The sequence below is a fragment of the Artemia sp. Qi Xiang Cuo genome, chromosome 6 (assembly GCF_049724085.1).
Source record: "Artemia sp. Qi Xiang Cuo chromosome 6, ASM4972408v1, whole genome shotgun sequence".
NCBI classification, from domain to species: domain Eukaryota; kingdom Metazoa; phylum Arthropoda; class Branchiopoda; order Anostraca; family Artemiidae; genus Artemia; species Artemia sp. Qi Xiang Cuo.
In genome coordinates, this window is record NC_142799.1 from 70,574,243 (window position 1) to 70,602,017 (window position 27,775).

The 27,775-nt window shown below is 36.5% G+C and overlaps 1 protein-coding gene across 1 annotated transcript; it reads left to right on the top strand.

Moving 5' to 3' along the window:
- Nucleotides 1–18,472: 18,472 nt before the first annotated feature.
- Nucleotides 18,473–19,306, top strand: LOC148951564 (enhancer of split mbeta protein-like). Its single transcript, XM_089090333.1, has one exon. The coding sequence runs from the start codon at nt 18,534–18,536 to the stop codon at nt 19,137–19,139; it is 606 nt and encodes a 201-aa protein (XP_088946459.1). The 5' UTR covers nt 18,473–18,533; the 3' UTR covers nt 19,140–19,306.
- Nucleotides 19,307–27,775: the final 8,469 nt, after the last annotated feature.

Below are 27,775 nucleotides of genomic sequence, written 5' to 3' on the forward strand. Positions count from 1 at the left end.
TAAGTAAGTAAAAAACTCTTTATTGATTACACCTCTTGGATATACAGTACAGATACTTCATTCAAGAAATTATGAAAAAATCGCAAGTAAGTAACTTTTTTCTCTTTATCACAAGCAATTTTCACTTAGCTACATGATGCAGAAATTTAATTCAAGAAATTATGAAAAAATTCTCATTAAGTAACAATTTTATTCTTGAAGTCAACTCTTAGATACACAATACGGTAAATTTATTCAAGAAATTATTAAAAAATTGTAACTAAGTAGCAAATCCTTTCTTGAATTTACTTGTTGAATAAACAAAAAGACATTTCATTCAAGAAATTATGACAAAATTCTAAGTAAGTAACAAACTCTTTATTGTTTTCACGAGTTAGATATAAGATGTAGAAATTAAATTCAAAAAATTAGGAAAAAATTCTCAGTCTAAGCAGCAAATTCTTTCTTGAATTCACCTGTTGGATAAACAAAAAGACATTTCGTTCAAGAAATTATGACAAAATTCTAAGTAAGTAACAAACTCTTTATTGTTTTCAAGAGTTAGATAAACGATGTAGAAATTAATTTCAAGAAATTATGTAAAAATTCTCAGTAAGTAACCATTTCTTTCTTGAAGTCAACTCTTGGATACACAGTACGGAAATTTCATTCAATAAATTATGAAAATATTTGTAAGTAAAAAACTCTTTATTTATTTCACCTCTTAGATATACAGTACAGATACTTCATTCAAGAAATTATGAAAAAATCGCAAGCAATTAACTTTTTTTTTTCTCTTTATCACAAAAATATTGACTTACCTGCACGATGTAGAAATTTAATTCAAGAAATTATGAAAACAATATCAGTAAGTAAAAATTTATTTATTGAAGTCAACTCTTAGATAGACAATACGGAAATTTCATTCAAGAAATTATGAAAGTATTTGTAAGTAAGTAAGTAACAATCTCTTTATTGATTTTACCTCTTGAATATACAGTACAGATACTTCATTCAAGAAACATGATTAAACACGTTTTGAAACTACATGCCATTTGCATGCCTTTGCTTGGCACCTTTCCAAATGAACGGGGATTCCCCACTGCTTCCTACACACTGCAAAAAGTGAGCAGTACGAAAACTCCACGTTTTCAACCAGACTGGTTTTTAGACAACACACCCACAGAGATGACACACACACATAGAGACGAGACACGCACAGACACGACACACAAACAGAGTCATAGTGAGAGAGATATCCAAAAAGTTGGGTTGATCTAGGTTCACTTCGAGTGGCGCGCCACTCTAAGTGAACCTAGAACCTAAGTGAACTTGCTTAAAATTTTTTCATAATTTCTTAAATGAAATTTCTGCATTGTGTATCCATGAGGTAACTTCAAGAAAGAGTTTGTTACTTACTTAGAATTTTGTCATAATTTCTTGAACGAAATGTCTTTTTGTTTATCCAGCTGGTGAATTCAAGAAAGAATTTGCTATTTACTTACAATTTTTTCATAATTTCTTTAATGAAATTTCTGTATTTTTGTATCCAAGAGGTGACCTCAAGAAAGAATTTGTTACTTACCTACAATTTTTTTATAGTTTCTTAAATGAAGTTTCTGCATTGTGTATCCAAGAGGTGATTTCAGGAACGAGTTTGTTACATGCTTACAATAGAACTATTCTAAAGAATAAAGACGGGTTAAGCTTAAAGATATTTATTGCTTAAACGTATTGACACATAGCTCAAAGAGACACACAAGGCCCAAAGAAACATACACAGCTCAAAGAGACACAAACAGCCCAAAGAGACAAACATAGACCAAAAAGACTCAGACACCCCAAAAAGACACAGAGTCCAACGAGACACACACAGCCTAAAGAGACACACACATCACAAAGAGACACCCACAGCCCAAAGAGACACATACAGCTCAAAGAGACGTACAAGGCCCAGAGAGAAGCACACATCCAACAGAGAGACACAAAGCCCAAAACGACACAAACAGCCAAAAGAGGCACACACAGACCATAAAGATTCAAACTGTCCAAAGAGATATACAGCCTAAAGAGACACACAGCCCAAAGAGAAACACACAGGCTAAAGAGAAATACACACAGTCCGAAGAGACACACAAAGCCCAAAGAGACACACACACAGCTCAAACAGACAAAAAAACGCCCATACAGAGACATACATACCAAAAAGATTCAAACCCTCCAAAGAGACACACATTGCCCAAAGAGACACACATGGCCTCTAAGAGACACAAACAACCAAAAGAAACACACCCAGACCAAAAAGATTCAAACTGCCCAAAGAGATATACAGCCTAAAGAGACACACACACACAGACCAAAATGACTCAAACATCACAAAGAGACACACATAGCCCAAAGAAACACAAACAGCCCAAAGAGACAGAAGCCCAAAGAGACAAACACAGCCCAAAAAAGACTCAAACAGAACAAAGAGACACAAACAGATCAAAAAGACTCAAACAGTCCAGCGAGACGTACAGCCCAAAGAGACGCACAAAGCCCAAATAAACACACACAAACCAAAAAAAAAAACCACCCATACAGACACATACAGACCAAAAGATTCAAACGTCCCAAAGAGACACACATAGCCCAAAGAGGCACACACGACACCTAATAGACACAAACAGCCAAAAGAAAGACACACAGACCAAAATGACTCAAACAGCCCAAAGAGATACACATAGCCCAAAGAAACACAGACAGCCCAAAGAGACAGAAGCCCAAAGAGGCAAACACAGCCCAAAAAAGACTCAAACAGCCCAAAGAGACCCAAACAGATCAAAAAGACTCAAACAGCTCAAAGAGACACACAAACAGACCAAAAAGACTCAAACAGCTCAAAGAGACACACAGCCCAAAGAGACAAGAGACGCACACATCCAACAAAGAGACACAATGCCCGAAAAGACACAAACAGCCAAAAGAGGCTCACACAAAAATGCAAGCAAATAACATGGGAATTCCTATACATGCAAGCAAATAACATGGGAATTCCTATACACGCAAGCAAAAAAACTTGGCAATTCCTATACATCCAAGCAACTAACATGGGAGTTCCTATACATGCAAGCAAATAACATGGGAATTCCTATACACGCAAGCGAATAACATGGGAATTCCTATACATGCAAGCAAAAAACATGGGAATTCCTATACAAGAAAGCAAATAAAATGGGAATTCCTATACAAGCAAGCAAATAACAAGGGAATTCCTATACACGCAAGCAAATAACTTGGGAATTCCCATACATGAAAGCAAATAACATGAGAATTCCTATACACGCAAGCAAATAACATGGGAATTCCTATACACGCAAGCAAATAACATAGGAATTCCTATAGATGCAAGCAAATAACATGGGAATTCCTATACATGTAAGCAAATAACAAGGGAATTCCTATACATGCAAGCAAATAACATGGGAATTCCTATACACGCAAGCAAATAACATGGGAATTCCTATACAATCAAGCAAATAACATGGGAATTACTATAAACGCAAACAAATAAAATGGGAATTCCTATACAAGCAAGCAAATAACAAGGGAATTCCAATACATGCAAGCAAATAACATGGGAATTCCTATACAAGCAAGCAAATAAAATGGGAATTCCTATACACGCAAGCAAAATAACGTGGCAATTCCTATACATGCAAGAAAATAACTTGGGAGTTCCTATACATGCAGGCAAATAGCATGGGAATTCCTATACACGCAAACAAATAGCATGGGAATTCCTATACATGTAAGCAAATAACATGGGAATTCCTATACACGCAAGCAAATAACATGGGAATTCCTAAACAAGCAAGCAAATAACGAGTGACTTCCTATAAACTCAATAAAATACCATGGGAATTCCTATATATTTAATCAAATAACCTGGGAATTCCTAAACACGCAAGAAAATAACATGGGAATTCCTATACACGCAAGCAAATAACATAGGAATTCCTATACATGCAAGCAAATAAGATGGGAATTCCTATACATGCAATCACATAACAAGGGAATTCATATTCATGCAAGCAAATAACATGGGAATTCCTATACACGCAAGCAAATAACATGGGAATTCCTATACACGCAAGCAAATAACATGGGAATGCCTATACATGCAAGCAAATAACATGCGAATTCCTATACATGCAAGCAAATAACATTGGAGTTCCTATACATGCAAGCAAATAACATGGGAATTCCTATACACTCAACCAAATAACATGGGTATTCCTATACATGCAATCATATAACATGGGAATTCATATACAAGCAAGCAAATAACATGGGAATTACTATACATGCAACCAAATAACAACGGAATTCCTATAAATGCAATCAAATAACATGGGAATTCCTATACACGCAAACAAATAACATGGGAATTCCTATACATGCAAGCAAATAACCTGGGAATTCCTATACACTAAAGCAAATAACCTGGGAATTCCTATACAAGCAATCAAATAACAAGGGAATTCCTATACACGCAAGCAAATAACATGGGAATTCCTATACATGCAAGCAAATAACAAGGGAATTCCTATACACGCAAGCAAATAACATGGGAATTACTATACATGCAATCAACTAACATTGGAATTACTTTAAACGATAGCAAAGAACCTGGGATTTCCTATACATTCTATAATATAACATTTTTCTTAATATACATGATAGCAAATTACTTGGGAATTCCTATACCTGCAAGCAAATAACATGGGAATTCATATACATGAAAGCAAATAACATGGGAATTCCTATACACGCAAGCAAATAACATGGGAATTCCTATACCTGCAAGCAAATAACAAGGGAATACCTATACCTGCAAGCAAATAACAAGGGAATTCCTATACACGCAAGCAAATAACGTAACCATTTCTTTTATTCAAATCACAACCACAAATCAAGTTATCTTATATTAAACAACCTCTGATTGGCTCAACAAAATGCCCTCGTCAAGCGATACATTAAGTGTGCCTTTATGATCAAAAACAAAAAGCTGTATGCCCCTTTTTTCCAATGAGAGTCAGCTTTAGCGACAACACACTCCTAACAGACTATTCTTGACTAAAGGCACTTGTCCAAAAAATCAATCACACTAGGACCGGTATTACGTACTCGTTCCTCTTTGAAAGATGTATTGACCTCTAGATTAGAATTACCTACCAGAAAAACCGGAAGGTCATTGTAATAGGCAAATGACCCTGGTAACCCAATTACTTGAAAACTTACACACATATCCATGCCTCAGGCGTAAGTTTCCTTGTCCCTTTTCAAGTGCCTATGGCCTTACTACTACTGTTTGACTGTCAGGAACGAGTTGCGGCAGACGACAACAGCGTAGTGTAAAGAGGCTTTCAGGTATTTAATGGTGATTTAATATGTAAGCAAGCTTTCAAGGTGAATTTAATATCAACTTGACTTTTTTTTCAGCTTTACCGCTAATATTAAATTGCCTATTCCGCTTCCCCCAACTCTCGCGCCCAGCACAGGAGACTAAATCTCGCAGTTGAACTAAGCGCTATTCCAACAGCTCCATGCTTTGCGTCATTTAATTGTATGTAATTTAAAAATTACGCCATGGCAAACCAAAAAGTGCACCCCGTGAATCGCCATTGTCAAAACCTTGTACAGGAAAAAGACAACCCCCCTCCTGGAACAAGAAGGAAAATCCCTTTTTTGTATGACAAGCACTGATATGTCTTATTTTTTTGCCCTGAAACATCATAGAGAGTTGTTTAAGGACTCATTTAAAAGCTAATTCTTATATATTATCGTTTTTTATAAATTTGATTCGATAAAGCCGACATAAAGTTCCATATGGTACCTTAAAAGTGCAATTTGGCTGATATTTCTGTAATGGAAAGGCAGGGCCGGACACATGAACACCGTAGATAGCTAACTAAGGCCTCATTTATAAACCATTTTTAATATTTGGTCGCTTTTTATAAATTCGACTTAAAATAAGGCAATCATAAAGTGCCAAGTGGCACCCAAAAGCAGTGGCGGATCCAGGGGATGGGTGAGGGGGCCGTGCGCCCCTAACATAGTCTAAAGTAGTGTAGTTTACTTAATTAACTCAAAAAATCCTGGATCCGTCCCTGCCCTAAAGTGCATTTTGGGCTGTTTCCATTTATTTGAGTGAAAATAACAAAAAAAGGTCTTGTTCAATGAAAAAACTCCACTAAAAATTTTCCCTCTGGAAATTTTTGAATTATGGTATGAGTGCATGGTATTCATATCTGGAGGGGGGATACACTGAATATCTTTTTTATGTCTAAAATTCCCTTTACTAAGCAAAGCTTGGCTCCCTAGTATTACATGTTAAAACTTATAACAATAGAAAAAGAGGATAGGTTGACACTGCAGTAGTATCCATCTTTTGAATTTGGGGACTTTATTTTCCTTCCGGTTTTTCTGATAGGTAAAGATTTCTACATGTCATTACACCTTTCAAAGAGACGGGTTTTCTATTGTGACATCGATTTTTTGGAAATCAAACTCATGGATACATGTTTATTTATTTTTTTGTTTTTAACTGGTATTTTTTCAATGAAGTCCATAGCACTTTGCAGAAACCCGTGAATTTAGGACTGAAAGTCCAATTACTAATCAAGTTAGTGTGACCGCCATTTTTGATCTGGTTAAGTGTGTATAATCTGGTTTGGTTTGTTATTGCGAGAGGATTACTCAATTTACATCTTAGTGTTAACTGAGCAATGACTAAAGGAACATTTGAAGGTGGAGAAAAAAAAAGGGTAATTAGCGATCGGATAATTTTAACAAGAAATGGCTGAAAAGTGTTTTGGTTTGCACAGTGTTGTCAATTTTAAATAGTTCAGAAATAAAAAAAATTAACAAGAAATGGCTGAAAAGTGTTTTGAGGGAGTTGAGTTGCACGAGAGTTCAGTTACATACTGATTCAGTTACACGGGGGTTAGTTAAATGGGGTCGAGTAGCCAGAGGTTCAGATGTACAGGGTGTCAGTTATACAGGGGTTCAGGTACATTGGGGGTTCAGTTATACGGGGTTTTGGTTATACAGGGGTTCAGTTACATGGAGGGTTCAGTTATTTTCTCTGATTTTGTGTGTTTTCGCAAGATAATAACTGGTCTTTTAGCAAACTTAGCCATAGCTACCTGAATTGATAGGTGATTTGAATAAAAGGAATTCAAATATTTTGTCTATGAAATAGAAGCTAACTCAATTTGCAAAAAGATATTCCATTTGAACAACTCTGATCTGATTGAATTGTTGCCGACAATGAGATTTAATCGCTGCTAAGCCTATTGTTATTGCGAAAGGGGTTACTCAATTTACTTCTTAGTGTTAAATGACAGATTTCCAAATACGATAATTTCGAAAAGCAGACAAAAAAATTGGTTTGTCCCCTCATTTCTGTAGGGCAGGAGATAACTTAATTTACTTAGACAATGAATGATATTAATTAGTGATTGATTGTATCAGTGGAGAAAAAAAAGGATTAAACTGATTAACAGTTAAGGTAACCCCAAAGGAGCTTTTAACTGAGGTAATTTTTTATAAATTTGAAAAATACCTAACGACGAATTGGAAATGTTTGATTAACATTTGCAAAAAAGGAGTAATGGGATTTGCAAATTGGAGGAGATGGGGTGGTTATGCACTGTATAATAGACAAGTGATGTTTTGGAGAGTTAGGGGTCATGTGTGTCTCTTAGGGCTATGTGTGTCTCTTTGGGAGCGTTTGAATATTTTGGTTACTAAAGTATTATATTTTCATCATGTTTTAGGATATTTGATTAGGATCAACTTAACTTCAGTCCTTGAGTGTTGTCGGGGGTAACATGTAAGTACCAAATTTTGAGTTCACTGCAGGGGATTTTCCACAAGGAGAATTTTCCATGGGGAGGGAATTTTCCAGGAGGTGAATTTCTACAAGTTTCACGGGAAATCATCCGTACATAGGTTTTTTCCAAATTTTTAAAGAAAATTTGCAAATGAAAAGAGGATTTTTGAACCAAACTTATGTTAATTTCTGCTCGTTTTGGGTTTTGATTCGATTATTTCCTACCTTCTTTACAGTCTCATGAAATGTAATTAAACAAATATAAAAGATTTTTCAACTAAAGTATGGAGAAAGTTTTAAAAATCATAACATATTTTCTTAAAAAATTTGGAAAAAAAAAGCCAACTTCACCATAAATAGTAAGGAGCTAAGGATGAGACAGACTTTTGATCTTTTACATAATTAAATAAATAAAAACTAGGGGTTTCGTTGTACAGGGTTTCGGTTATACAGGGGTTCAGTTAAAGAGGTCTCACTTGCACGAAGGTTAAGATGCATGGGGATTCACTTGCTTGGGGTTCAGTTACACGAGGATTCAGTTACAATGGAACCCACACAAAAAACAATGGGGGCACACACAAAAACCAAATTAGCCCTGTGGCATACGAGAAATCATAGGTTGCATGGGGGGTTGACTCGCACGAGGGTTCAGTTAAAGGGAGTACAGTTACACAGGGGTTTAGTTCAATTGGGTTGAGTTGTACGAGGGTTCAGTAGCACGAGACTTCAGTAGCACGGGGGGGGGGGGTTCAGTTGTACAGGGTTTCGGTTATATAGGGGTTCAGTTACATGGAGGGTATAGTGCCATTTTAAAAGATGATTTAAAAGATGATTTTAGAAGAGGATTTGAAGATGAAACTCTGTGGTCGTTATAGTACACAAGTTCCATTTGAACAGTGTTGTGAGGTCTCCTACCCCAACCCCAAAGGGTTCCGGTCCTCCTACCCCAACCCTGAAGGAAGCCAGCGGTCCTCAAAGGTCCCCCAAGCTCCCAAAGGACCACCCAGCCCTCAAGGGCCCCCTCAGACCCTCAAAAGCCCTCCCCGGGCCCCCGTCTTTCGTAGATGAATGTTGTCTGAAACTTATGTTTCGGGGTGTATGGGTTACTATTTTCGACTTTTCGGAGTTGGATTTCTTAGTCTTTCATAGGTATGTGTTGTCTGAAACCTATGATTTGGCGTGGATGGTTTGCTATTTTTGACTTTTCTGAGCTGGATTTCTTACCCCTTTCATGGGTGTGTGTTGTCGGAAAATTATGATTTGGGATGTGTAGTTTGCAAGTTGGACTTTTCAGAGCTAGATTTCTTAGTTTTTCGTTGGTGTGTGTTGTCTGAAATCTATGATTTGGGATGTGTGGGTTGCCATGTTTTTACTTTTCTGAGCTTTAGCCTAATTGCATAGTTATTAAAGGAACATTAGAGACGACATACTCAAAGTGACGACTAACACATAGAGACGACACACACACAGAGACAACACACACACAGAGACGACACATAAATAGATACGACACACACAAAGAGACGACACACTCAAAGTGACGACTGATACATAGAGACGACACACACACAGAGACGACAAACACACAGAGACGACAGACAAAAAGAGACGAATCACACACAGAGAGGACAAACACACAGAAACGACACATAGAGACGACACATGCACAGAGACCATACACACACACAGAGTCAACACACACAGAGAGACGAGACACACACACAGAAATGACAAAACACACATAGAGACGACACACACAAAGAGACGTCACACACACAGATACGAAACACACATAGAGACGACACACAAATAGAGACAACACACACACACACACACAGAGACAACATCCACACAGAGACGACACACACAAAGAGATGTCACACTCAAAGTGACGACTTACACATAGAGACGACACATACACAGAGACAACAAACACACAGAGACGACACAGATAGAGAGACGACACACACACAGAGACGACACACTCAAAGTGACGACTTACACAGAGAGTAGACACACACACAGAGACGACAAACACACAGAGACGACACACATAGAGAGACGACACGCAAACAGAGACGAGAAACACACACAGACAACACACACAAAGAGACCACACACACACAGCGACGACACACGCACAGAGATGACACACAAACAGATACGACACACACACATAGAATCAACACAGACAGAGAGACAACACAGAAATAGAGATGACAGACAAACACATACGAAACACACACAGAGACGACACACACACAGAGTCCACTCACACACACATAGGAAAAACACACAGCTAATACATACACACATATACTAATCACAAACAGAGAGGACAAACACAAATAAACGACAAATAGATACGACACATGCACAGAGACGAAACACACACACAGAGTCAACACACACAGAGAGACAGAGACACACACACACAGAAATGACAAACACACATAGAGATGACACACACAAAGAGAAGTCACACACACACAGATACGAAACACACATATCGACGACAAACCAATATACACAACACACACACACACACAGACAACATCCACACAGAGACGACACAAACACACACACAGATACGACAAACACAGAGCGATGACAAAAACAAATAGACTAAATACAAAAAGAGACGACACACACACAGAGACGAAACGCACACAGAAACGACACACACACACACACAAACACAGAGACGACACACACATAGAGACAACACAGACAAAGAGACGACACACACACAGACACTACAACACATAGAGAGACGACACGCACACAGAGACGACACACACACAGAGACAACACACACACAGATACGAAACACCCACAGAGACGACACATGCACAGAGACGACACACACACACAGAGTCTACTCACACAGAGAGAGAACAAACACACAGAGATGACAGACACAAAGAGACGAATCACACACAGAGAGGACAAACACACAGAAACGACACAAAGACACGTCACACACACACACAGAGACAGAAACACACATAGAGACGACACACACATAGACACAACACACACACACAGAGACAACATCCACACAGAGACGACACACACACACACAGACGACACACTCAAATTTACGACTGAAACATAGACACGATATACACATATAGACGACAAACACACAGAGAAGAAACACAGAGATATAAGACACAGACACACATACGACAAACTCAAAGAGACTACACATACAAAGAGACGACACACACACACAGAGACGACAAACACACAGAGACGGCACACAGAGAGAGACGACACACACACAGAGACGACAGACACACAGAGACAACACACACACAGATACTAAACACACAAAGCGACGACACACACACACAGAGGAAAAACACGCAGAAACGACACACACACACACACAGACGACACACACATAGAGACGACACAAACATAGAGAAGACACACACACAGATACTAAACACACACAGAGACGACACACACACACAGAGTACACTCACACACACAGAGGAAAAACACACAGATACGACAGACACAAAGAGACGAATCACACACATAGAGGACAAAAACACAGAAACAACACATAGAGATGACACATTCACAGAGACTATAAACACACACAGAGTCAACACACACAGAGAGACTAGAGAGACACACCCACACAGATATGACAAACACACATAGAGATGACACACACAAAGAGATGTCACACACACACACAGATACTAAACACATAGAGTGACGACACACAAATAGATACAACACACACACACATACAACAACCACACAGAGACGACACAAACACACACACAGACAGACGACACACACACAGATAAGACACACTCAAAGTGACGACTGACAAATACAGACGACACACACACACAGAGACGACAATAACACATAAACGACACACACACACATACACAGAGACGACACACACAGAGAGACAACACAGACACAGAGACGACACACACACAGAGACGACAACACAGAGAGAGACGACACGCACACAGAGACGACAAACACACAGAGACAACACACACACACAGATACGAAACACACACAGAGACGACACATGCACAGAGACGACACACACACACACACACACAGAGTCCACTCACACACAGAGAGGACAAACACACAGAGACGACAGACACAAAGAGACGAATAAAACAAAGAGAAGACAAACACACACAAACGACACATAGAGACGACGCATTGACAGAGACGATACACGCACACAGAGTCAACACAAACAGAGAGACGATACATGGCGTATCTCATTAAATAATTTTGGTCTTATTATAAATTTAATTTTTTTTTTTTTTTAATAAAGTAGTTTTTTTTATTAAGGAAACTCATAAAAACACGCAAGCAGAGAGAACACACACACACAGATAATACACACATACACAGACGACACACACACACAGAGAATACATACTCATAGAGACGACTAACACAAAGAGACGACACACACACACACACACACACACACACACAGAGACGACAAAACACACACAAACGAGACACATAGAGACGACACACACACACACACACAGATGAAAAACACACGGAGACAACACACACACACAAAGAGACGACACACACACACACACACACAGATACGATTCACACAAAGAGACGACACATGCACAGAGACGACACACACACACAGAGCCAAGTCACGCACAGAGAGAACAAGCTCTTGGTCAGAAATAGAGGATGTTTCCAAAGATTTAGAATAAGAAAAAAATTGTCAGGTGTGCCTACACATTGCAAAAAAGTGACCAGCACGAAAACTCCACGTTTTCAACCAGACTGGTTTTTGACACGACACACAAACAGAGTCATAGTGAGAGAGATATCCAAAAAGTTGGGTTAATCTAGGTTCACTTAGAGTGGCGCGCCACTCTAAGTGAACCTAGATTAACCCAGATTAACCAGACAACACATACCTATGAAAGACTAAGAAATCCAACTCCGAAAAGTCGAAAATAGTAACCCATACACCCCGAAACATAAGTTTCAGACAACATTCATCTACGAAAGACGGGGGCCCGGGGAGGGCCTTTGAGGGTCAGAGGGGGTCCTTGAGGGCTGGGTGGTCCTTTGGGAGCTTAGGGGACCTTTGAGGACCGCTGGCTTCCTTCAGGGTTGGGGTAGGAGGACCGGAACCCTTTGGGGTTGGGGTAGGAGACCTCACAACACTGTTCAAATGGAACTTGTGTATAATAACGACCACAGAGTTTCATCTTCAAATCCTCTTCTAAAATCATCTTTTAAATCATCTTTTAAATTGTCACTATACCCTCCATGTAACTGAACCCCTTTATAACCGAAACCCTGTACAACTGAACCCCCCCGTGCTACTGAAGTCTCGTGCTACTGAACCCTCGTGCAACTCAACCCAATTTAACTAAACCCCTGTGTAACTGTACTCCCTTTAACTGAACCCTCGTGCAAGTCAACCCCCCATGCAACCTATGATTTCTCGTATGCCACTGGGCTAATTTGGTTTTTGTGTGTGCCCCCCTTGTTTTTTGTGTGGGTTCCATTGTAACTGAATCACCGTGTAACTGAACCCCAAGCAAGTGAATCCCCATGCATCTGAACCTTCGTGCAAGTGAGACCTCTTTAACTGAACCCCTGTATAACCGAAACCCTGGACAACTAAACCCCCCGTTTTTATTTATTTAATTATGTAAAAGATCAAAAGTCTGTCTCATCCTTAACTCCTTACTCTTTATTGTGAAGTTGGCTTTTTTTTCCAAATTTGTAAAGAAAATCTGTTATGAGTTTTAAACTTGCTCCTTACTTTAGTTGAAAAATCATTTATATTTGTTTAATTACATTTCATGAGACTGTAAAGAATGTAGGAAATAATCGAATCAAAACCCAAAACGAGCAGAAATTAACATAAGTTTGGTGCAAAAATCCTCTTTTCATTTGCAAATTTTCTTTTAAAATTTGGAAAAAAACTATGTACGGATGATTTCCCGTGAAAATTGTAGCAATTCACCTCCTGGAAAATTCCCTCCCCATGGAAAATTCTCCTTGTGGAAAATCCCCTGCAGTGAACTCAAAATTTGGTACTTACGTGTTACCCCCGACAACACTCAAGGAATGAAGTTAAGTTAATCCTAATCGAATATCCTAAAATATGATGAAAATATAATACTTTAGTAACCAAAATATTCAAACGCTCCCAAAGAGACACACATAGCCCAAAGAGACACACACGACCCCTAACTCTCCAAAACATCACTTGTGTATTATACAGTGCATAACCACCCCATCTCCTCCAATTCGCAAATCTCATTACTCCTTTTATTGCAAATGTTAATCAAACGTTTCCGATTCGTCGTTAGGTATTTTTCAAATTTATAACAAATTACCTCAGTTAACAGCTCCTTTGGGGTTACCTTAACTGTTAATCAGTTTAATCCTTTTTTTTCTCCACTGATACAATCAATCACTAATTAATATCATTCATTGTCTAAGTAAATTAAGTTATCTCCTGCCCTACAGAAATGAGGGGACAAACCAATTTTTTTGTCTGCTTTTCAAAATAATCGTATTTGGAAATCTGTCATTTAACACTAAGAAGTAAATTGAGTAATCCCTTTCGCAATAACAATAGGCTTAGCAGCGATTAAATCTCATTGTCGGCAACAATTCAATCAGATCAGAGTTGTTCAAATGGAATATCTTTTCGCAAATTGAGTTAGCTTCTATTTCATAGACAAAATATTTGAATTCCTTTTATTCAAATCACCTATCAATTCAGGTAGCTATGGCTAAGTTTGCTAAAAGACCAGATATTATCTTGCAAAAAAACACACAATCAGAAAAAATAACTGAACCCACCATGTAACTGAACCCCTGTATAACCGAAACCCCGTATAACTGAACCCCCCCATATAACTGAACCCCTGTATAACCGACACCCAGTACATCTGAATATCCGTGCTACTCGACCCCGTTTAACTAATCCTCGTGTAACTGAATCCGCATATAACTGAACCCTCGTGCAACTCAACTCCCTCAAAACACTTTTCAGCCATTTCTTGTTAATTTTTTTTATTTCTAAACTATTTAAAATTGACAACACTGTGCAAACCAAAACACTTTTCGGTCATTTCTTTTTAAAATTATCCAATCGCTAATTACCCCTTTTTTTCTCCACCTTCAAATGTTCCTTTAGTCATTGCTCAGTTAACACTAAGATGTAAATTGAGTAATCCTCTCGCAATAACAAACCAAACCAGATTATACCCACTTAACCAGATCAAAAATGGCGGTCACACTAATTTGATTAGTAATTGGACTTTCAGTCCTACATTCACGGGTTTCTGCAAAGTGCTATGGACTTCATTTAAAAAATACCAGTTTAAAAAAAAAAAAAAAATAAACATGTATCCATGAGTTTGACTTCCAAAAAATCGATGTCACAATAGAAAACCCGTCTCTTTGAAAGGTGTAATGACCTGTAGAAATCTTTACCTATCAAAAAAACCGGAAGGAACATAAAGTCGCCAAATTCAAAAGATGGATACTACTCACTGCCTATATGTGTATGCAAAATGTTAAAATGTAAGAAAAATATACGTATATTGTTCGAATTCTCTTTATCCTATTTGCAGCAGACATTTCGTGCAGCATGCTGTTACAGAATGTCCGACAAGCAGCGCAGGCGTTGCGTGAAATGTGATTAACTTCAGTAATAATTCTTATTGCATTTATGTCAATTCTCTTTTTGGAGCTGGTTAAAAGAAATATACGGAAAAGCGCAAATAACGAATGGTCAGCATGGTATTATAAATAGAGGTAATTCTACATTTATGGGTTAGTATATGCATATCATGAATCCAAAACGCACAGAATAGGACGGACGTTATCAGCACTTATTAGCATTTCAATTACAAGTAAGAAAATTTGGATCATTATTGGAGTTTTGATTAGATATTGCAAGTAAAAATTTAAAATAATCAAATGAGTCTTGGAAAATCCCCCCCACCCTACTCCCTACCGACTGCCATGATCAAACTACGATCAATTTGACCTACCTAGTACTAGTACGAACATTATTATAAAAAGCACAAACTCTTATTTTCTTTTTCATTTTTTTTTCTTTTTCATTCAGAAAATTATATTCACCGTGTATCTACCTTTTTTATTTTTCCATGATTTCATTTATGTTCTATTGGCAGATTTAGGGCATGCATTCATATCCACTTTCGAAAGTCTCAAAACAAGAAAAATATAATATAATATAGTATAAAAAATAATAAAAAATAATAAAATACAATAAAAAAAAAACAATATAGATTTTAAGGAGTAAAAGAACCTTGAAATATGTACCTAATAACTATGTACCTACAGGTATATCTTCCCGTTCATATTTTTCTGTTTTTTTTTATAAAGGTACGCAAAAATTGAATAGTTTAAATAGTGATATTAAGACTATTGGAGACCCCAATATATTTAGAAAAACCACTAAGGAACTGCTTTTTGCTGAATATGAGTTTTATTGATTGACTGATTCATTTATTGTGATGTTTTGTTGATATGATGTCCCCAGAGGAAGTATAATGTATAATATTATTTTATATTTATTGTTTAGTGTGATGGTATTAGTGGTGTCAGTGGCCAAGTGTTCTTTTGTTTTCAGGATTTTGTTTTCTCTACCTCCCCCACGGACAAGCTTCGCTTTTTAGGGGAGGTAGCAATAACTTTTTGCTGATATGTTTTTTTTCAATAAATCCTTCTCTTCTTCTTATGAGGGAAACAATTTCTTACCTGAGCAAACGTTGCAAAACAAGAAGTATAAACATTTTTGTCATTCTGCGATCAACTATGCTCACCATTTTCTCTGATTTAACTATTTACTTAAATCTAGATTTCCAAGTTAGTTTAAAAGAAGCCGAAAGTGCGAACCTAATTAGCCCTTTTCACTTATAATTATCTGTTTTATTTTTGAATTTTCTATTTATAGCCCTTTTCAACACAATGTCACACATAGCCCAATCTACTTAAATCGAAGAATGACAATAGTTGGGACAACAATCGTTTTCCCTTCTTAAGGTTGTATCCAAGCACGTACACAGGAATTTGTTCGGGGGGAGGGGAAGGGGCAATTTGTTTCGGGGGGGGGAGCAAATCCTTCAAACCCATTATTCTGTGACAAAAATCAAAAAATTATGGGAAAATGAAAAAAATCGTGGGATTTCGAAGGGGCCCGGGCCCGGAGGCCCACCCTGCGTACGTCCCTGGTTGTATCTGAAATTTTCATTCTGAAATAATTTCCAAAAATGTATTTAGGCTTTTCTCAAAGGGAGGGCAGTGTAGATCAAGAAAATCAAAGTGTAATTGACCATACATTGCCCTGATTATCCTGCCTTTGAGTTCAGCTGGTATTAGCCCACAATTGGGGCCATTGAGAAGGTAATATATTAAGAAAACATTTCTTACTTCATAATATACAGAAAAACTGTAGTTGTCACATTTTGAAGGCGCTTCCACTATAATTTACCTTACCCCCTAATATACAAAAATTAAGCACAAATTATATATTTCCCATCAGGGGCGGATCTAGAGCAAAACCTTGGGGAGGCCCAATGTGACAAGGGTGCTAATGAGCAAAATCTGGGGGGGGGGGGGGGGCAATGTGACAAAGGTGCCAATAATTGACCAAATCGACAAATTTGTCCAAAAAAAGTGAGAAAAGAGGAAAAGAGGTTGCCAGAAGAAATTTTGGGGGCCCAGAGTCCCCCCTGGATCCGCCTGTTTTCCATGCATTTGTCATGCGCCACTCTTGTTTCAAACCTTGTACCCGTATATTGAATCAACTCTGACGAAATAATGAAAGAAAAAACACATAAGGAAATATATAATTTGGGCTACATATATTCACATTAAGTGGGGGGGGGCAAAGTTTAGCGGAAGCGCATTCAAAATATATCAACTACAATTTTTTGCATAATATGAAGTAAGAAATGTTTACTACCATGTTTCCTTCTCAATAGCCCAAATGTAGGTTAATACCGAACAACTTAACAAACATTATTTCCAATTATTTCCGAAGTTGAAAAATGTCAGAATCGATCCTTTATTCCTGGTACCGAAGATTTTAAGTATCCCAAATTTTAGGCCCTTAACAGAAGTTAGTCCTAGGTAATAAAGCTTACGGATTTTGAAATCTCATCAGTCTTACTTAATCTGAAACCCTTTCAAGCGTATTTGGCTTGTGCGTCAAGGCCCCCATGTTTTTACAAGAAATCAAAACATTAACCTAAAACCCTTTCCCACGTTCAGCCTGTTTTCACCTTGTTTGGCTTAGTGATTTTATCTCTGAACAATTTTGACTTCTTGCTGCGTCCAAGAAGGTAGTTAGTGAGTAATTTGATAATCGCAATTCATCCTCTGACCCGCCCTCACGTGACGGCAGCTGCTTTGCAGCAGGTGGCTACCAGCATCAGTTTGAATCGTGGGAAACATTCTTTAGTTTTAAGTTTCTCACGGTTTGGGACATGGAAGGCGGTCGGAGCATGCTTTCTTCTGATTGGCCAGTGACGTAGCACGGGCTAAGCACACGCGCTTTTGAATATAAGAACTCAAGTGACGATTCAAAGTTATCATATTAAGTTTAGATTTCTCTGTGTATGCTTGTTTGAAAATGGCTCCACATTATTCTACTGCCTTGGATTTATCCACTCAGGATATACCGATATCAAGAACTGTGCAATATAAAAAGGTTACGAAACCGATGCTAGAACGACAAAGAAGAGCTCGTATTAATCGGTGTTTAGATGAGTTGAAGGACTTAATGGCTGAGGCCCTAGTTACTGAAGGTGAGAGTGTGACACGCCTTGAAAAGGCAGATATTTTAGAACTTACAGTGAACCATCTTCAGAAATTAAGAAGGGAAAACAGAATTCGCGCAAACCCCATGACAGCAACTGACCGATTCCGTGCCGGATTCACCACTGCTGCTCGTGAAGTGTCTGTGTTCCTTGCCGCTACTCCCGGTGTTGATATTTCCCTCGGAACCCGACTTCTCTCTCACCTTGGACACACTTTAAATACATTAAATACCACAACTTATGAACAGTATCCAGAATCACCTCTATTTTTTAATTCCAATGTAATGAGGCCATCAAGTCACGCCTCTAGTGGTTATGGTAGTTTATCAGAACAATGTGAAGGCACCCTAAGTCCCATCCCAGAACGACTAGATTCCCCTGTCTCTTCATCTAGTTCTTCGATCTGGAGACCCTGGTAAAGAAAAGTTATTATAATACCACTCCCAAGATCTCGAAGTCTTCCAGTGTGCCTTGATTCAGTGTGATGCTGAATTTGTGATTGTTCTGTGATACTTGTATATTTTCATGTATATGTCTTATTTAATTTCGTATATCGCCAATATTTTTCAAATGAATTTATTCAAATACTAAATTCCTGTATTTGGTTTAGGTGAAGATCAAAATGAATGCTGCTTTCACATTAATTAAGAAAAAAAATAGTAAATTTCCAGCATTCATGGAGACTTTGCTTAGTTGCCAAATTGTCTTGTCTTTGCTTTTAATCTTAGGCCTCTCGAAATGTTTTAAGTAGATTCAGACTACAAAACTAGGAATGATATGGAAAAATCATCCTTTCCATAGGCTACTTTTAGAATCTAATATAGTAAGGTGAAACTTGATTACAAAGAAAAATAAAACTAAGTATGGAATGACCGTCGGATCTTACTCGTCAGGCAAACGATTTACTCATGATGCCTTATTTACTTTCATGAGCATGGAAAAAACTTGGTTGTTAGAAATCTAAAGGAATAGAACAAACTTACAGGTAAGGAATGGTCTTTAAATATTTACTAGAAAAGAATTCTAGCTGGAAAACTTTCTGACAAACGGAGAATGTGTGCAGCACTAAACGGTCGAATTGGAAATTCAACCGTTTCAGTCATCAGACTGCATGTTTTTTTTAAATTTAATCTGATTCAGGTCTTAAAAAATTGACTGCGATATTCTTCATTCTTAAAGTATTTTGTACACTTTTGACCAGATTTTTTGCGGATAAAATTTCTTCCACCAGAAAAAAATTAAATCCAGCAACCTTACTTTTCCGTTTTTTTCGCTACTTGCGTCGAGATCTTAATCGAGTTCGTATTTTGGAAAAGTTAAGACCTATAGTAAGTCTTAAGTAACTGGTCCTGGAAACGGTTTTAGGCAATTTTTCTTCAATAAAACTTCTAAGGAAAAAAGAGAACTTAAATATAATAATATTAAACCAACCTTTTCCCGAAGTTTTTGAAAACCAGCGAGTCTTCAGTCTAAACTCCATTACTCACTCCGGCCCCCATGCCCACAGCGCTTGAAATTTTCATTTCGCATTCATTTTAAGAGCAAAAAGAATGTTCTAGTTGCTTTTACTTAGTATCTGTGCGATTGGTTTAGAAGTGCTGAAGCTTAACCCTTCCTCACTACGTGCCACAGCAAGTCACTATTCTTCTTTTTTTTACTTACACAATTTGTGCTCAAACAGACACAGGTAAAATTTCGAGGGAGACTACCTCCAAATTACTCCTTGGAAGTTGAGCCCCCACTTAACAAGTTCGGGATTTCACCTAGTCACTTAATAAGGTACAACTTGGTCTTAAACTTGAAATTTTGGTCTTGTGTCTTATAGCCACCACACTCAAATTCTGTCGAAAAGTGGTTTGGTTATTGCTAATGAAATAAAACAAAATATGATGAAAATATAATTACTTTATCAACAAAGTTATGAAAACTACAACAAAGAATTATGGGAGGGTGGGCCGCCCAGATCCGGATTATATTAAATACGTAACATAAACTAGTCTAACCAAAATACCAACTCAATATTTAATTAAAAGGTACTCCTTTAGTATACCTACTCTTTTATATACTGCTAGTTTGGTTAATGCTAATGAAATAAAATAAAATATGATGACTATATAATAGTTTAGAAACAAATTTGAGCTATATATTTGCACATTAGGGGGGGGGGGGCAAAGCATAGCATATATTAAATACGCAACCTAACCTAGGTACCTCCCCCCCCCCAAGAAACAACAAAAAAAACAACACTATATCGTATACGCAATTAAAACCACGCTATACATTGTATTTCTCTACAGCGGTGTCTTGTATCATCCTGTAAAAACGGGTTTTTCAACGCGTCTCCAGTTTGAGATATATAAAAGAGTAGGTATGCTAAAGGAGTACCAATTGAAATATAGCTACAATGTAGTTTTCCACCGAACTGAAGCTAATATTGTCTGATATAAAGACCATGAAAACCAGTTATTGTCACATGTTCGCGATGCAAGATCTTAAGTGTGGTGGCTACAGATAAAACTGGACCCATTAAAGCATGTTTTATATGTAATTTAAGATTCATCATAATTTTTTGACAAGTTGTGTAGCATACTAGAAAAAATCCACGATTCTTGCTATGGAGGAGCATAGCCATTGCAAAACAAAAGAACAAATATCTGGTTATGAAACGGGACTCCCAATATTTTTATTTTATTTTTTATCCTTTTATTTCATATCATGGACCTCAGCCACGGCATCAATAAAGTTAATAAGCTGTTTCCATCACTTATGTTGACTTTATTGCCGTCGGAAAAACGTTTGAATTTTATTTAACTTTTTCAAGAAAGTAAGGAGAGTATAGCCAATAGCAGAAGACTTCAGAGAAATTTCAAATAGGCTACTAGAAACTAACGGATACATCGAGTCTTGAAGCTGAACAATTACTAATTCTTCTTTCAGAAATAAACATAATAAGGTACTTTTGTCTTACCACCACACTCAAGATCTAGTATCAAGAACACTAGACAATAACCGGTTTTAATGGTCTTTATACCAGACAATATTAGCTTCAGCTCGGTGGGAAACTACATTGTAGCTATGTTTTAATTAAATATTTAGTTGGTATTTTGGTTAGGTTAGTTTAGATTACGTATTTAATATAATCCGGTGTGGGCAGCCCACCCTCCTATATCTTTTGTTCGGTAGAAGTAAGTGTTAAAAAAAGATAAAAACCTAAAAAAGCTTTTGATCTAGGACTAACTTATCAAAAGGGGGGAAAATGCTTAGGAAGATGGTTTTCTCAGGGCTCCATGCCTAATTAATTCAAATTATTTGCATAAGAAAAATGCTGTAAAATCGACAAGGTAAAATTCCTGTGTGAGCAGGACAAACTTTATGGTATGAAACCTTACGGAAAACTTTACTAACTGTAATGACGTCGTGGAAATATATATATATATATATATATATATATATATATATATATATATAGTTATATATATATATATATATATATATATATAGACTAAAGCGTAATTTTTCTTAGGCTCGTTGAGATTACACCGGCTTAATCACTACACAGAAGGTAATGATTCAACAAGAGATGATACAGTCAAACGGGAAAGACGCAATGAAAAACCCGTTTTTACAAGATGATTCAATACACCGCAGTAGAGAAATACATTGTATACCGTGGTTTTAAGATATTTAAAGTGTTGTTCTTTGGTGTTTTTTAGGGGGAAAAGGTACATAGTTTAGGTTAGGTTACGTATTTAATATATGCTATGCTTTGCCCCCACTCCCCCTAATGTGCAAATATATAGCCCAAATTTGTTTCTAAACTATTATATAGTCATCCTATTTTATTTCATTAGCATTAACCAAACTTGACTTTTTAGAGAGGCCCTGATGATCCGAAAGTAGCCTACCATTTTTCTTAGACTCGTTGAGATTACACCCCTCTGCATCTTCTATTTTTTATTGTACTTGTTTAAAAACTCACTTTCTAAAAAAATAATAATTGAAAATTCTGAAATAAAATGCTTCGATTATAAACTAGATAAAAGTAAATCAAACTCATAATGTAAATTCTCAAATTTGAAAAATAATGTCACACCGGGCCTTTTTGTGGCTCGGGCTCAGGAGATTCCCTCTACCTCACCGCTTTTGATGACGCCTTGGGCCTATTTTTCACCTTATGGGTGGCGTCACAATTATGTTCCTTGCAAAGACGGATCTAGAGCATTTGTTTTTTGAGGAGAGCATTGTGACAAGGGTGCCAATAATTGACCAAATTAACAAGTTTATTTAAAAACAGGACAAAAAGAGAACAAAACAAATGAGGGAAAATCTTGGGGGACGCGGTCCCCCTTGGATCCTCCCCTGGTTCCTTGAGGTGAGCCTGGTGAGATTTTGCATGGGAGGGGGGTAAAACCAACGGAGGAGGATTTTGTTTCTTCGCGATTTGCAAACATTGTACCTTTTTGTTTATCTTTGGCCCTGGGAGTGTGCAGTGACTTGCAAAGTTTACTATTGTTCATGAAATTTATAAATTTTTGAGGTTCTTGCGTTGTGGATTGTTTATTGTTTTACTCAAATTTTTTAAATCCTTATCGAAAAGTGTGGATGCGATCCGCAAGCATTATACAAAGCTCTGATTTATTCTTAAAGTTAGATAAGGGCAATCGTTGCTTTGTAGCTTTTTGAGTCATGGCAGGTCATTGTTATTTGCTGTTCTCTGCTGGGTTGCCACTCCTAGTGATTTATCCCTATTTCTAGTGATGTTTTATGTTGCCCAGTGATTGTTTTCTAACTAGTTATTTATATTGATTTTTGTTCTAAAGCTGTCGATTTTTTCATAATTCTAGTGATTTTTCACAATATAGCGCGTAGGTTCATGATTCAATCGAATAAATCATACAAAAAGCTTATTAATAAAAGAAAACACAAAAAAGTGATTCACTACAGTTTCTAGTAAGATCCAGATTAGCATTTATGCAAATATACTGCCTATGAAAATTCTTATTTCCCACCATATGTCCATATCATGTTTGGCCCCAGAGCGTTATCATCAAGATAATAGGTAAACTTTGTTAATTGTAGAAATGTTCTATACTTCCTATTTTACAACATTTGCTCAGGTCAATTTTTTTTCTTCACATTTATGTTTTTTTTCTCTGTAATCTATCAGTTCAAAGTTAGATTTTTCTTCCGTTAGAATTTTTGAAAGTGGAGTGAATGTTAGATATGAATACACCCTCTACATCTGCAAATAGAACAGAAATGGAGCAATTGAAAAATAAGAAGGTAGGCATACATTAAATATAATTTCCTGAATAAAAAGAAAGAAATCATTGAAAAAAAAAATAGGACGTCGTACTTCTTATAATAGGATTTGTAATATAACTAGATAGATTAAATCGATTGTAGTTTGTTGATTGAAGTCAGTTGGGAGTAAAAAGGGGGGGGGGTTCTACTCTGGGAATTGCCTTATGATTTTAATCTATACTTCTAATATCTAATCGACACTCCAATAATTCTCCAAATTATGTTATTTGTAATTGAAACACCTAATAAGCGCAGATCACGTCCTATTCTTTAAGTTTTTGGATTTATGTGCTAATATATCAAACAGTTTATGGTAACAAACTGTAAGAATGGAGCAACAAGGCTCAATAGTAACCAAACTTCTAGAAACGAAATTTTACTATCAATCAGTATATAATCAGCTTATTATGTTGATTCCAAATATATATATATAATTCATTAAGTTTAGTTTTATCCATAAAAGGCTAAGAAACTGTGAAAATTTGTCTGTTTTTTTTAAAGAGGGAGGAAACACCAAATAAAAGTGAAAGAATTTTAATTAAAATCAAACCATTAGATTCGGTGTATCAGAGAACCCTACTGTAGAGGTTTCAAGCCCCTATCTGCAAAAGTGTTGAATTTTGTATTATTTGCCAGTAGAAAAATCACGGTTGTGTGTCATTTTTTTTTTTTTTTTTATCACAAGGGTAATCGTATCGAATCAATGGATCTAGAAAATCAGGAGAGGCCTCATTTGAATGAAATTAAATTTATGGTGTCCCTTTTATTTGACAAAAAAGATCAGACGGCTACTAACCCCCTCCCATGTCCATTTTTTCCCAAAAATTGTTCGATCAAAAGTTTGAGATTTTGTTTAGCACCATCGAAAGGTTCCAAAACTATACCTTTAGATTTAACATGATCCACGCAGCCCCTGAGGATAGGTCTGGGGATTGAAAGTATGCTAAGGATAATGTGCGATCTATGAAAACCAGTTTCATACCCACAAAGACAAATAACGGGTGACAGAATGAGTTGGACATGTATAACTTGGGCCGTATATTTGCACATTAGCGGGGTGGGGGCAAGGCTAGCTTGCTCCCACATCTCCCTAATGTGCAAATATATAGCCCAAACTATGTTATTATACAAACTAAAGTATTATATTTTCATCATATTTTGGCATATTTCATTAGAAATAACATAACTTTACTTCTTGGGTGTGTTCCATGTAATTTACAATTGCCTCTTTTTTTTTAAGAAGCAATAAAACAGATGCTTATCGAAATTTGTGAAGTGTGGGACTCATTTTTTCCATGAATTTATAAAAAGGCAATGTTCAAATTGTTGCTGGTGTCCTATTAATTATATTAGCTCAGAGTAAACAGAAAAACAATTTCTATATTTTTTCGGGAAAAATTGGGGTTTTGATCGACAAGGGAAAAAAACAAAAACAAAAAACAGCTTCTTCGATTAGATCCCCGATAATCAATTTTCAGTGATCGGGATATAAGCCCAGGGTGCCTCAGGAACATACAGGGAGGAAGCAAGGATTTTATTCTATTTTCTGCATAAAGATGCAAAAAGGCATTTCTCAAAATTTCAATGGTAATTTTCGCTTGAGAAAAAACAAAACATAAATCTAAAAGTATTATTTTTCCACATCTAGGGGGGGGGAATTTTACCCCCTTCCTATAGGTGTGCCTGTATAGAACATGATAAAGAAACAAAATAATTATTAATTACAATAATAAAGAGTATTACAATTATTAATTATTAATTATAATGATAAAGAGTATTATAATTATAGGGATTTCTGGTCAATAATCTAGGGATTTATGTGCTGATTTAGTGATTTTCTTTTCAAGAATCTAGTAATTTTTTCTCACCGGGTGACAACCCTGGTTCTCTGTCATGTAAGGAGTGACTCAAACTTGTCTCATTTGCTTTTTTTAATGGCAACCAGTAAAACTACATGCCTATAAATAAGTTATAAAAAACTAAAACTATAGTTATAATGAATAAATTGGGAGTAAAAGGGGGGGGGGGGTTCTACTCTGGGAATTGCCTTATGATTTTAATTTCTACTTCTAATATCTAATAGAAACTCCAATAATTCTCCAAATTCTCTTATTTTTAATTGAGACACCTAATAAGCGCAGATAACGTATTATTCTTTAAGTTTTTGGATTTATGTGCTAACATATCAAACAGTTTGTGATAATAAACTGTAAGAATAGAGCTACAAGGCTCAATAGTAACCAAACTTCTAGAAACGAAATTTTACTATCAATCAGTATATAATCAGCTTATTATGTTGATTCCAAATATATATATATAATTCATTAAGTTTAGTTTTATCCATAAAAGGCTAAGAAACTGTGAAAATTTGTCTGTTTTTTTTTAAAGAGGGAGGAAACACCAACTAAAAGTAAAAGAATTTTAAGTAAAATCAAACCATTAGATTTGGCATATCAGAAAACCCTACTGTAGAGGTTTGAAGCCCCTACCTCCAAAAGTGTTGAATTTTGTATTATTTGTCAGTAGAAAAATCACGGTTGTGTGTCATTTTTTTTTTTTTTTTTTTATCACAGGGGTAATCGTATCGAAACAATGGCTCTAGAAAATCAGGAGAGGGCTCATTTGAATGAAATTAAATTTATGGTGTCCCTTTTATTTGACAAAAAAGATCAGACGGCTACTAACCCCCCTCCCATGTCCATTTTTTCCCAAAAATTGTTCGATCAAAAGTTTGAGATTTTGTTTAGCACAATTGAAAGGTTCCAAAACTATGCCTTTAGATTTAACATGATCCACGCAGCCCCTGAGGATAGGTCTGGGGATTGAAAGTATGCTAAGGATAATGTGCGATCTATGAAAACCAGTTTCATACCCACAAAGACAAATAACGGGTGACAGAATGAGTTGGACATGTATAACTTGGGCCGTATATTTGCACATTAGCGGGGTGGGGGCAAGGCTAGCTTGCTCCCACATCTCCCTAATGTGCAAATATATAGCCCAAACTATGTTATTATACAAACTAAAGTATTATATTTTCATCATATTTTGGCATATTTCATTAGAAATAACATAACTTTACTTCTTGGGTGTGTTCCATGTAATTAACAATATTGCCTACTTTTCTTTAAGGAGCAATAAAACAGATGCTTATCGAATTTTGTGAAGTGTGGGACTCATTTTTTCCATGAATTTATAAAAAGGCAATGTTCAAATTGTTGCTGGTGTCCTATTAATTATATTAGCTCAGAGTAAAAAGAAAAACAATTTCTATATTTTTTCGGGAAAAATCGGGGTTTTGATCGACAAGGGAAAAAAACAAAAACAAAAAACAGCTTCTTCGATTAGATCCCCGATAATCAATTTTCAGTGATCGGGATATAAGCCCAGGGTGCCTCAGGAACATACAGGGAGGAAGCAAGGATTTTATTCTATTTTCTGCATAAAGATGCAAAAAGGCATTTCTCAAAATTTCAATGGTAATTTTCGCTTGAGAAAAAACAAAAGATAAATCTAAAAGTATTATTTTTCCACATCTAGAGGGGGGGGGGTAATTTTCCCGCTTCCTATAGGTGTGCCTGTATAGAACATGATAAAGAAACAAAATAATTATTAATTACAATAATAAAGAGTATTACAATTATTAATTATTAATTATAATGATAAAGAGTATTATAATTATAGGGATTTCTGGTCAATAATCTAGGGATTTATGTGCTGATTTAGTGATTTTCTTTTCAAGAATCTAGTA